The sequence below is a fragment of the Symphalangus syndactylus genome, chromosome 22 (genome assembly GCF_028878055.3).
Source record: "Symphalangus syndactylus isolate Jambi chromosome 22, NHGRI_mSymSyn1-v2.1_pri, whole genome shotgun sequence".
NCBI lineage: Eukaryota > Metazoa > Chordata > Mammalia > Primates > Hylobatidae > Symphalangus > Symphalangus syndactylus.
In genome coordinates, this window is record NC_072444.2 from 11,642,821 (window position 1) to 11,655,728 (window position 12,908).

General features: G+C 55.3%; 1 protein-coding gene across 2 annotated transcripts; it reads left to right on the top strand.

Annotated features, from left to right (window-relative positions):
• Positions 1-3,001: 3,001 nt before the first annotated feature.
• Positions 3,002-12,426, top strand: SLC30A2 (solute carrier family 30 member 2). 2 transcript variants are annotated; one of them, XM_055261844.2, is made up of 8 exons: positions 3,002-3,273; positions 3,946-4,166; positions 4,718-4,864; positions 5,611-5,764; positions 6,463-6,622; positions 7,366-7,471; positions 9,565-9,699; positions 10,170-12,426. In XM_055261844.2, the coding sequence occupies exons 1-8, from the start codon at positions 3,224-3,226 to the stop codon at positions 10,313-10,315; spliced, it is 1,119 nt and encodes a 372-aa protein (XP_055117819.1). In that variant the 5' UTR covers positions 3,002-3,223; the 3' UTR covers positions 10,316-12,426. The 2 variants fall into 2 exon arrangements, with proteins under 2 accessions (XP_055117819.1, XP_055117820.1); XM_055261845.2 differs by lacking the exon at positions 4,718-4,864.
• The last annotated feature ends 482 nt before the right edge of the window (positions 12,427-12,908 follow it).

The following is a 12,908-nucleotide window of genomic DNA, read 5'->3' on the forward strand; positions in this document are numbered from 1 at the left end:
AGTTCTGAAGCATTTTGTTTTAGTTTTTAAAACAGGGCGTAATACACACACACACCCTTAAAAGTGCACAAAACCAGTTGTAGAGTTTAATAACCTATTGTAAAATGAAACCCTATGTTACTGCCACTCAGGTAAAAAATAAAAAAAGAATATTGCCAGCCCTCAGAAGCCCTCCACGTGCCCCTCTACCACATCACAGCTCCTCTTTCTGATTGGGGTAGCAGAAAGACAAGCGGTCAATTTTTTGTTTTTTTGACAATCACATACTTGTTTTTCTTTACGGTTTGGTCTCCTAAAGTATCCTCCCATAGAAAACTGAGGGGATTTGAGTCCAGAAGGAGAAATTTGAGGCCAGAAAGAGAGAGGCTTTCATCACCTTGAAATCACAAGAATCAGTATTATAACGTGTGTACATTCTGTTACTTCTCCAGGCTACTGATCATGTAAGCAACAAGCATTTCAGCCCCATACCTTGTCACTTATGGAAGAGAAGAGAGAGCATTTGAGACTTTGAGTAATCAGTTAAAGATTAAATTCCAAGAAGATACCTGTTAATTGCAACTAAGGGGATCTTTCCTTTGCCATAGGAAGGGCTCTTCCTGTACTTGCAAACTAGAACCCTTAAGATGGTATGAAGGGTTCTTGATCAACATGCTTCCTTTAAAATCATGCTGCAAGAGACGAAAGCTGGCTGGCTTCAAGGGGGTTCTTGCAATGAATCTTGAATGCAGTTCCATGGGCTTCAACATCAGAATTGCCAGGAAAGGTTTATTTTTCCCCAAGTCTTTAATTCTGAAACTCTTTTTTTTTTTTTTTTTAGACAGAGTTTCACTCTTGGTTGCCCACGCTGGAGTGCAATGGCATGATCTCGGCTCACTGCAACCTCTGCCTCCCGGGTTCAAGCGATTCTCCTGCCTCAGACTTCTGAGTAGCTGGGATTACAGGCGCCTGCCACCATGCCCGGCTAATTTTCTTATTTTTAGTAGAGACAAGGTTTTGCCATGTTGACAAGGCTGGTCTCAAACTCTTGACCTCAGGTGATCTGCCTGCCTCAGCTTCCCAAAGTGCTGGGATTATAGGCGTGAGCTGCCGCACCCAGCCAACATTTTTTAAATACTGAAAAGTAGAGGGAATAGTTATAGTGTACCCCATTTACCCATCACTCTGTTTCAACAGCTGGTGACATATTTGTTTCTTCTATACCAGTACCGTATCTCCCCACTGGGATTATTTTAAGGCAAAACGCAGATGACATTTTATCCCTAAATACTTTAGATAAAGGTTTTCTTTGAAAAAAATCATAACCTCAGGACCAGCCTGGACAACATGGTGAAACCCTGTCTGTACTAAAAATACAAAAATTAGCTGGGCATGGTGATGGGCGCCTGTAATCCCAGCTACTCAGGAAGCTGAGGCAGGAGAATCACTTGAACCCGGGAAGCAGAGATTGCAGTGTGCTGAGATTGCAGTCGAGCCTGGGCGACAGAAACAAAACTCTGTCTCAAAAAAAAAATAATAATAATAACCACTATACATAAAAATGAACAATAATGCCACAATAGCACCAGAGAATTTTATAAATACAGATTCCCAGGCCCTGCCCCAGACCTACTGAATCCTGGAATTATTCATGCTCCACACCCAGAAATTCTGGTTCGGTTGGTCTGATGCAGGGACCTGTAACCTGCATTGTGACACCTTCTCCAGGTAATGCTGAGCCTGCTGGTGCTCAGAGTAGACCTGAAGAAAACCAGGGTGTCTGAGGTTTTCCAGAAGAAAACCAGAGTCCAGAGAAGGCAGAGAGGCACTCAGTGAGGACCCAAGCAGAGCGGGCGCACCTCACATCCTCACTCCTGGCACCCCGTCTCCTACAAGACGAGAGACTGAAAGAGCCCCTTCCTGTCCCCAGTGGTGTGGGCAAGAGGCCTGCGCCTCTGACTCATGTCTCTGCGAAAGGCCATACCCACCAAGCCTATGGTCCTAGCGACCAAGGGTGCTGGGGAGACGAATTGACCAGACAGGGAGGTCTCCAGCAGCTTCTTTCCACACAGAGGGCACCTGTCAGAGGCCAGCGTGGGCGCCACAGGCTCCCCAGCCCCCAAGAACCGCCAGGGAAGGAGGCTGCTTCGAGTGGGTGGGGCACCAAGCTGGCCAGGAAGGACAGGGCTTCTCCCAGCGGTACCAACACGGTGGCACCTCCGGCCTGCATCTCCCAGGCTTGCTTGTTGGGCTTCCCGGGGCTCCCAGGAGCCGCTGCGGGGGAGGGGAGAAGGGGTGGCAGCAGTGGCAGTGGTCGCCTCTGCCCCGATGGTGACTGCTGATGACACTGTTCTCTGTGCGGGTGGAGACAAAGCCGGCCACTCCAGATTCTCCTGCGCGCAGGAGAGGAGGAGCTGGCGCTGCTTCAGTGGCGAGGATGGGTCGATCAGTCCCAGCCGGTCCTAGGGAGAGACACTGCCCCAGTCTGAGGGCGGCGCAGCCCACTCCACCCCAGGACCCTCCTAGCAGGAGGGCAGGAACGCAAGCCGACCTCGGGGGGGTCTCCAGCCTGAGAGGGGAACATGATCAAACCCAGGGCAGCCGCCAGTCGGAGGGGGCAGACGCGGCCCCAGTAGCCTCTGGAGACCCTCTTCCGAGGCAAGGAGCCACATTCCTGCCGTCGGGACCACCAAAGCAGATTTCTACAAACCAAAGTCGAGAACTTTTCGGTGGGGACGCGGCCCACCCCGCGCGGGAGAGGGGGCGCAGGCGTCACCCCGTCCTCACTCGGCAACACCCGGCGCCGCGCCGGGCGAAGGCTGGCAGACTTCTCGCGGCCGGCAGGTGGGCTCCGCGGGCCCCACGGGTGCAGGCACAGGTGTGCGGGGCCACAGCCGGGCGCCCTTTGCAGCCGGCCACCGCCCCCCCTTCCCCGCCGGCTTTTGCACACGACGCGCCGACGACCGCTTCACACGGGTTGGCGAGGGCCGGATAAAGCCGGCGGCCGCGGGGCGCAGCGGCGGACCCGAGACGCGGGAGCGCTTGGCGCGCGGAGCCAGAGCCGGAGCTGCAGCCGCAGCGGGAGCCGGGGGAGCTCAGGGGCCGCAGGAGCCGGGCCGGAGTGAGCGCACCTCGCGGGGCCCTCCAGGCAGGTGGGTGAGCGCCACCCGGAGTCCCGCGCGCAACTTCCAGGGCGCACTCGGCGGGGCGGCCGCGCGGCTGCCGGGACTCGGCGCGGGACTGCATGGAGGCCACGGAGAAGCAGCACCTGTTGGACGCCAGGCCCGCAGTCCGGTAAGGCGAGAGCCTGGGGACAGGCGGGAGTTTTGGCGGCAGCCGACGCACCTCCGCGTTTGCCATCCTAGCAGTGGTTGGTTTTGGCGGCGGCTTGAGCTGGGACCATGCAGGAGGGGTGGGGTGAGGTGAGGTGAGGGAACGAAGATAATGGGCTGTGGCCCAAGGACCGTCTCTCCCTTGGGGCCCAGCCAAGATCCTGACCCCTGCCCGCCGGGGGCCTAGGGCCGGGGGATTGGCGGTTCCCAGGCCTGGAGTCCCGCCCCGCCCAGCACTTTGCCCCAGGCAGCCTCGCCCCGGGTAGGCCCTGCGTCCCAAGTGCGCTGGAGGGGGCCTGCTCTTCTCCCAGAGCCTGCGCTCTGTTCCTTCCTCGCGCTCCACTGGACAGCACGCCCCTTGGCCGGTTCCCAGGGTCTTCGCCTCCTCTGGCCTCTGAAGGGATTGGGGAGGAGGGAACACCCCGGGACCCGGGCCCCAAGACTCCCATTCCCCTAGCATCCCCGTCTGAACACAGGCTTCTCACCTCTGGTCACTCCTCAGAGATCGTCGAGCTCGGAGCGTCCTTAGCTATTTTTCCCAGTGGACACAAGGCCTCACAGAGAAATGGGACTAGAGTCGGCCTTCCTTGCCTCATCGCGGAGCTGAGCGTTCCCTCTCTTCCTCTCTGGCCAGGTCATACACGGGATCTCTGTGGCAGGACGGGGCTGGCTGGATCCCTCTGCCCCGACCTGGCCTGGACTTGCAGGCCATTGAGCTGGCTGCCCAGAGCAACCATTACTGCCATGCTCAGAAGGGTCCTGACAGTCACTGTGACCCCAAGAAGGGGAAGGCCCGGCGCCAGCTGTATGTAGCCTCTGCCATCTGCCTGTTGTTCATGATCGGAGAAGTCGTTGGTAAGCACTTTTGGGCTAATTAAATGAAGTTGGTGCATGGATAGACTGGATGTTCCCAGCAATACTGACACTAAAAGCCCCACTTACTGAACACACACTACGCTAAGCCTTTATATACACATTATCTGATGCAGTTCTAACAACAACCTGTGTTATCACACGGGTGACGTTATTCTCCTTATTTTACAGATGATGAAACTGAGGCACGTTCAGGTTAAGAAACTTGCCAAAGATTACGCACAACTAGTAGCTAAGGGAAGGCCTGAATTCCTAGAAGGAAAGAGCATTTACTGAGTATCTACTATGCTTTCCAGTCGCTATTTGAACTTGATGTGCACATTCACCCTCTAAGTAGATATTGGTGGCCCGTTTCACAGAGAGTGGAAGTTGAGACTCAGAGAGAGTAGGTCACTTGTCACGGTTGTACAGCTCATGGGTAGAGAGATCTTGAGCCCAGAATGTCTTCTTCCAGAGCCTGTGGTCTCCCTGCTGCACACACAGTCTTGGGAGCCAGCTCTCTGGGAAGCTGATAAGGACCCTCTACCCTGCAGGTGGGTACCTGGCACACAGCTTGGCTGTCATGACTGACGCAGCGCACCTGCTCACTGACTTTGCCAGCATGCTCATCAGCCTCTTCTCCCTCTGGATGTCCTCCCGGCCAGCCACCAAGACCATGAACTTCGGCTGGCAGAGAGCTGGTGAGGATCGCGGTTTGGCTGGAGATGGGGTTGAGAGAGAGGGTGGGTTAGAACAGTGGTTCTTAGGTGGCTGTAAAGGGTGGATGCCCCATTCCTCCCCTGAGTGAGGCCAGGAGGGTGATCTGGATGGAGGAAGAGGATGTCAACCACGGCCTCTGTCCTCTGGGAAATCCTGGTCTGATGGGGGAGCCCTGGTCCCAGTCATCCAGGAGCTCTCAGTCTGCAGGGAAGCAAAGTTGACCTTCCTAAGAAGTGCGGTAGCCAAGCTTCAAGAACAAATGACAATGGCATTAACACTGCACATAACTCTGTGGATCAGCTCTGGGGGGAGGGGAAGGCCGGCAAAGGCTGCTGGAAGGTAAAGGCTTTGACCTGTCTTCCGTTCACCCTGGACTGCGTCGTCACCTTCCTCTTTGTGGGAGACAGCCCAGCCTGTCTTCCCCAGAAGCCTCAGTTTACTAGCTGAACAAAAGGCACATATTTTAATAAGTCAGCTTCTTTACATGTACAACCAAAAAGGTGGATTCAGATGATGACTTATTAGTTCCTTCTGGCTCTTACTTTCCTAGATATATGAGGGGTGGGATAAGGGGCAGCCATGCCGGCCATACCTTCAGCAGAGCCCAGTGGGACCCAGGCCCTCACTCTGTGTGGGGGGTGGGTGGGGAGGATCCTGAAGGAAGGGGGAAGCCTCCTTAGCCTCAGGCCCATGCCAAGGTGGGTGCTGGGGTTGGGTTCTTCCTCAGAGATCTTGGGAGCCCTGGTCTCTGTACTGTCCATCTGGGTCGTGACTGGGGTACTGGTGTACCTGGCTGTGGAGCGGCTGATCTCTGGGGACTATGAAATTGACGGGGGGACCATGCTGATCACGTCGGGCTGCGCTGTGGCTGTGAACATCATGTGAGTGGGGCCCCAGTTTCCCTCGTCTCCCCTCCTCCTCCCGCCTCTCACACCCACACCTATGTCTGCTTTTCGGAAGGAGACCGTGCCACTTTCCAGCATATGCCACAGGGACAGAACTTCCCTAATGGTCTGAGCTCTGGCACCTGGAACACCTGGGTCCTACCTTAGGCCTAGGCCAAGAACACTGGGAGCTGTAAATCGGAGTCTTCATCCACTTTACCCACTCCCTGATACATGTCAGGGACTAACCTTGGTGGCTTCATACCTGAAGTGGGGCGGGAACAGGCCAGTTGTTGCAGGAGTAGCTGTCCCTAGGGGCAGAACCCAAGTCTGAAATTGGTTTCAGTTAGAGACAATGGGTGTCTCTTTCAGGGTCTTTCTCTTCTTTGTTCAGAGGCCTCAGTTTCCCCATCTGTGACATGATGGAGTGAACTTACAGTGACCTCCCTAATGCCCTCCTGCTCTGAGATTTGGCATTGTGGCATTGTTGTGCCCAGACTCAGCCTGGCATTGGCGCTGAGCCCTATCTCTCATGGCCGTCTGAACCAAGGCCACGTGGGTTGGACTTCTCACATGACCAAAGAGATCACAAGGTTTGGGGGCTTGAGATTTTTGCCCTACAAGTTGGCTAGTCCTAATAGGTGACCTCCATCTGCGACCTCAGCGAGCCCTTGGGTTTGTCTCCACTTCCATAGAATGGGGTTGACCCTTCACCAGTCTGGCCACGGGCACAGCCACGGCACCACCAACCAGCAGGAGGAGAACCCCAGCGTCCGAGCTGCCTTCATCCATGTGATCGGGGACTTTCTGCAGAGCATGGGCGTCCTAGTGGCAGCCTATATTTTATACTTCAAGGTCAGAGCTGGGACACCGGGCAGTAGGGGTGGCAGGGGAGTGTAGACCACCTGAGTATACTCTCTACAGGGGGTCCTTTTCAGATTCTAGCTCCCTCCCAGTTCTAGGGAAAAGGGTGGGGAGAGGAAAGGAACATTTATCCAATACCTACCAAGTGTCAGCACTTCTGATCCTCACAACAACCTGAAGGGTAGGTGGTAGTGTTTTCTGTAGCCCAGAAAGGTTCAATGACTTGCACAGTGTCACACAGCCGGTAAAGCACACAGCCAGATTCAAACCTACGACTGTGTGTTGTCAAACCCTGGGCAATGCCCATCACATAGAGGCAGGGAGCTGTAGTGGAAAGAGGCAGGCGTTTGCTCTGAAGCTTGGCTCTCCTCCTTGCTAGTCACCCGATGTTGGGTGAGTTTACTTGCTCTAATGAAGCCTCAATTTCCCCATCTGTCAAATGGGGATGGATGGCAGATCAGGTGGGATCTAAGATGCCTTTTTGCTCTGTCCATGTCTCAGCTCCTTGAGAAGGAGGGGTGGGAAGGGATCGCCTTATCCTGAACTGTGGTCTGTCCTTTCTGCTCTTGCAGATGTGAAATAAAGAGCAGAAAACTGGGAGGCAGGGCCGGGGCGAGGCTCATGCCCACCCAGCAGAGAGAGCACCTCTCCCCAACAGTGCTGGGTGGGAGGGGAGAAGGGAAGCTGAGGTGTTAGACGGTGAACTCCAGGTCTGCCTTCCTGTCTTCCTGCAGCCAGAATACAAGTATGTAGACCCCATCTGCACCTTTGTCTTCTCCATCCTGGTCCTGGGGACAACCTTGACCATTCTGAGAGATGTGATCCTGGTGTTGATGGAAGGTAACCTGGGCTTTGTGGTTCCCTTTTTGCTCTTGGCTGTCAAGCTCTAATCAGCTCAAATAGGGCATGTGTGTGTCTGGGACATCCCAGCACAGGGGCGGGGAGCCAGGATCTGGAGCCCCGGCATAGGCTGGAAAACCTCCTGGGGCTCCCCGGGCTGACCTTGACATAGAGCCTGGGCTTTCAGGTGTGGCAGTTCCTGGAACCATCCCCCAGCCTGAGTCTTCCCTTCCCCCTACCCCTAAGGGTGCCTCCTCTGCCTAGTCAGGTGGCTTCTGGGGGACGTCTGTAGCATCTGGAGCTCTCCAGGCCTCCCCTATACACTTCCCCAGGCTCTGGCTGCCTTCTCTCAGGAAGAGAGAGGGGGTGAGGATGATGCTTCCCATTGCGCAGAGGGGACAGAGAGACTCAGAGAAGGACAGTCAGCCTTGGACAAAGCTACTGAATCCACTGCAGCACAGGCCTTTCCTACATCTCGGGGACCAAACAATGCCACACCCTGGGGGGACATGGCTGTACTTTGTGGGGTTGGAGACCGGTCAGTGCTGGAGAATGATCTGGTCTGCCCTGAATTCCTTTTTTTTTTCTTTTTTTGAAACAGGGTCTTGCTCTGTCATCCAAGCTAGAGTGCAGTGGTGCCACCACGGCTCACTGCAGCCTCAACCTCCCAGGCTCAAGTGATCCTCCTGCCTCAGCCTCCCAAGTAGCTGAGACCACAGACGCATGCCACCATGTCTGGCTAACTTTTAAATGTTTTGTAGAGATGGGGGTCTCGGCCGGGCGCGGTGGCTTACGCTTGTAATCCCAGCACTTTGGGAGGCCGAGGCGGGCGGATCACGAGGTCAGGAGATCGAGACCACGGTGAAACCCCGTCTCTACTAAAAATACAAAAACAATTAGCCGGGCGTGGTGGCGGGCGCCTGTAGTCCCAGCTACTCGGAGAGGCTGAGGCAGGAGAATGGCGTGAACCCGGGAGGCGGAGCTTGCAGTGAGCCGAGATTGCGCCACTGCACTCCAGCCTGGGCGACAGAGCGAGACTCCGTCTCAAAAAAAAAAAAAAAAGAGATGGAGGTCTCACCATCTTGCCCTGGCTGGTCTCAAACTTTTGGGCTCAAGCAATCATCTCACTTCGGCCTCTCAAAGTGCTGGAGTTACAGATGTGAGCCACCACACCTGGCCCTGCACCTTGGCTTTCTTATGCTCTAGGCCTGGGGTCTTGGGCCAGGGTCATAGGCCTCTGCGTGGTCGGGGTCAGTCTGGAATGGAGTAGGATGCTGGCCTAGGCTTAGCAGTATTTGGCTGCAGGTCAGAGCTTTTTCTCCAAGCACATGCTAACCCAGATAAAAGCGATAATGACGAAAATGATGATGGTGCCCTGGGTGGGTCCAAGGATTCTCAGGATCTGTTCTTTCCTTCTTTCTATTAAAAAATATATTTATTGGCCAGGCGTGGTGGCTCACACCTGTAATCCCAGGACTTTGGGAGGCTGAGGCAGGCAGATTACCTGAGGTCAGGAGTTCAAGACCAGCCTGGCTAACACAGTGAAACCCCGTCTCTACTAAAAATACAAAAATTAGCCAGGCGTGGCGGCACGCACCTGTAGTCCCAGCTACTCAGGAGGCTGAGGCAGGATAATTGCTTGAACCTGGGAGGCAGAGGTTGCAGTGAGCCAAGATCACGCCACTGCACTCCAGCCTGGGTGACAGAGCAAGACTCCGTCTCAAAAAAAAAAAAAATATATATATATATATATATATATTTATTGAGCACCTACTATGGAGTAGGTGCTGTTTTAGGCACCGAGGATACTGTGGTAATCAAAGGAGACTGTCCTGCCCTCATGGAGTGTCCATTTTAGAGGGAGAAACTGACAATAAGTACATTCATAAATAATTTCAGTGTTAAGAGTGGAGAAGAAACACAACAGAGTGATAGGGCGGAGAGCTTGGGAGGTGAAGGCAGCCTCAGACCTGCAGGCCAAGGAGGTTTTCTTTGAGGGGATGACGCCTGAGGAGCAGGAGCCGGCCCTGCACCAATGGGCAGGGGTGAGAGGGGTAGTTTCCTTTAGTTTCCCCTGTCCTTGCCGTCCTCAGGGACCCCCAAGGGCGTTGACTTCACAGCTGTTCGGGATCTGCTGCTGTCGGTGGAGGGGGTGGAAGCCCTGCACAGCCTGCATATCTGGGCACTGACCGTGGCCCAGCCTGTTCTGTCTGTCCACATCGCCATTGGTGAGTGCTTGGGACACTAAGGGTGGGGTGGGAGACAGGGAGCCAAAGGCCTGGTGCCATCCCCAGCGGGTCCAGGTGACCCCAGATGCTCACAGTGCCCATGCATCAAGCCCAGCCTCATGCTGAGTACTTGATACACATTATTCCATCTGATCATCACAATCTCATTTATCCATGAAGAAACTGAGGCTGGGGTTGGGTGGTAAAGTTACTTGCCCAGGCTTTTACAGCTAGTATATGGCAGTAGGTGGCAGATTCCTGGCCTTAAGGCCAGTGCTTTACCAGCTCTTTCAGGCATGAGCCAGCTCTGGGCTGGGAGGCTACCTGGCAGAGGAGTGGAATCTGGGGCTTCTCCATGTTCATGGTCCCCCATCCTGTTCTGCTGGGGATGGGGTATGAGATTTGGGCTCCTGATGGTTCCAAAGGGCCAGAGTAATTGGCTTCCCCCGCTGTGTCCTCTCGGCCCCCAGCTCAGAATACAGACGCCCAGGCTGTGCTGAAGACAGCCAGCAGCCGCCTCCAAGGGAAGTTCCACTTCCACACCGTGACCATCCAGATTGAGGCCTACTCGGAGGACATGAGGGACTGTCGGGCATGCCAGGGCCCCTCAGACTGACTGCCCAGCCAGGCACCCACTGGGGCACGAACAGGACCTGCAGGTGGCTGGACTGAGTGTCCCCCAGGCCCGGCCAGGACTTTACCTACCCCAGCTGTGTTATAAACCGGGTCCCCCTCCTGACCTCTGCTCCATGTTCAGTGCAGAGCCTTGCCCCACTCCAGGAATGGAGCGCTTCCCAGCCTCCCATCTGACTACAGCCAGCGCCAGGGTGGGGACTCAGCGGGTATAAAGCTAGTGTGACCCTGCTCTTCCAGCTCCTGGGCCAGCTCTGGAAGGGCTGTATTCAGGCCTAATCCTCAGCAAATGTTCTACCACTCGCAGGGGCAAAGGCGGTGAGCCACGGGACGTCCAAGGAGAGGCTGGCCCTAGCGCAGCCATACTGCCTGCCTCACCCCCCATTCTCTGGCTGGCCTTTGCCTTTATGAATCTGAGCCCCTCCCTCTGCCTACAGCAATAGGCACGGGGGTGAGGACCCTCACACTCTCAGTTGAGCCTCCCTGAGGCAGGGAGCCAGGAGGCACCTGAGGCCTGTCTGTGCCTTAGTCACTTCAGCTGTGAGCCAAATGTTCCCTTTCCTGGAGGGGAGAGGCTTCTTACTAGGTAAGGGACCTGTTTCCTCTTTCCTTATTCCCTCAGCTGTGCCAACACAAAAAACAGCTTTGGCACAGGTGGTAGGTGGGGGGTAGAGAGATTTCAGCTTGGCTTCTGTGCTAACAGCCTCGAAGCCCCTGGCACTTCTGTTGCCCTGAGAGTGTCCCAGGGGATTCAGAGTCTCCAGAAAGATATGGCTGGGCCAGCTTTGTTGCCTACCTGGCCTGACCCAGTCGGAGCCTGGCATGATTGAGGGAAAGGGAAAGAAGTGGGGCTGCACTCGGTCCAGAGGCCAGCTAGGAGGGAAACCGCAGCTTCCTGGGCTTGTGTGTGAAGATTCCTGACTTAGGGGTGGCTTGTGTTTACAAGATGCAAGAGGGGAGACCTGTCCCCGACTCATCGAGACAACATGCCCAGTTATCAGTGAGTCCTGTGTCACAAGGTCTGTCTCTGCCATTGTAAGCAAGTGCCTTGGGCGAGTTGGCCTCTGCCCCACAGTCTCATCTGTAGACCGACAGGGTTGATGCCTCCCTCACAGGGTTGAGAACAAGAGCCAGTTGGCCAAGTACCTGTGGTTGTTGAAGATTGGTTACTTTTATCATCCTGGAGACAGGGAACTCTGTGGCCCGAGGCTGCCTCACTGAGGAGCCAGGTGGGCTTCCCAGCCTCTGCAGGGGCAGAGCTGAGTTTGTCTTGACTGTTCTGGCCCAAGGTGGGAGGAGGTGGGTTTGGTCACTTGCCTCCCACTTTAAATCTCTGTCATTCCATCTGTGAAACGACCTCTTTGTGCCTTCCCAGCACTGTCATCCTGATCTCCTGTGTTCTAGGTAGGTGGGTCCTTCAGCCCCTCCAGGTCTGTGAAAAGTCTGTGGAAAGCACTGGCCTGGAGAGGGGTGGGGGGCTGCCGGTGGGTGCTCCATTCCACCACAATCTCAGGGGACTCAACCTCCCCAACTCCCCACCCCCCACCCAAGCCATGGCAGGCCCCAGGAACTTGATCCTGGGCTTTGCTGTGTGTCAAGTCGTTACACCCCTCTCAAGAGACAGTCATTGGCTGGGCACAGTGGCTCATGCCTGCAATCCCAGCACCTTGGGAGGCCGAGGCAGGCAGATGACTTGAGGCCAGGAGTTCGAGACCAGCCTGGCCAATATGGCAAAACCTCATTTCTACTAAAAATACAAAAACTAGCCAGGGGTGGTGGCTTGTGCCTGTAATCCCAGCTACTCGGGAGGCTGAGGCAGGAGAATTGCTTGAACTGGGGAGGCAGAGGTTGCAGTGAGCTGAGATCACACCACTGCACTCCAGCCTGGGAGACAGAGCGAGACTCCAGCTTAAAACAAAACAAAACAAAACAAAAAACAAAAAAAAGAGACCATCACTGCTGTCCTGCATTCTTATAGATGAAAAAACTGAGGCTCAGAGGTTGAATCGTTTTCCTGAAGTCACACAGCCAGTGCAGGCAGGTCTGGGAGTTCTGCCTCATTTCCGTAGACCTTCCTCTACAGCAGGGTCTGGGGACCTGGTCTGGGCTGCCTGTTGGTACAATACGAACCACTGGGACCAGCAGTGCCCGGCCCGCGGGTGAGGACATGCCAAGGCAGTTGTGTCCTGGGTGTCACAGCTGTGATTGGAAAGGTGCCTCTTTCACCTGGCTGGGCCTGGCACCCAGCTCCCTCCCCACCCTGGGAAGGCTGCCTGGGCTGCAGCTGTATGCTTTCCCACCACCCCTCAGTTCTTGACTCCGGGCCAGACTGCCTCTCCCCCACCTCTTTAATATCCAGTCCGCCCTGTACCTCAAGCATCTCACAGCACCACGCCTCCCAAGGGTAACCCACTCTGCCACTCAGCTGTGACTGGCTCTAGGGAGGACCTGAGTCATCCAGGGGCCCGCCGAGGTCAAGCTGGGGGGTTGGGGTGGAAGGCCTTGGAGAGGCCTAAGGGGACAGTATGTTCCTGCCAGTGAGACAGTCACGGGAGTTTCCAGAGCTGCGAGGCCAT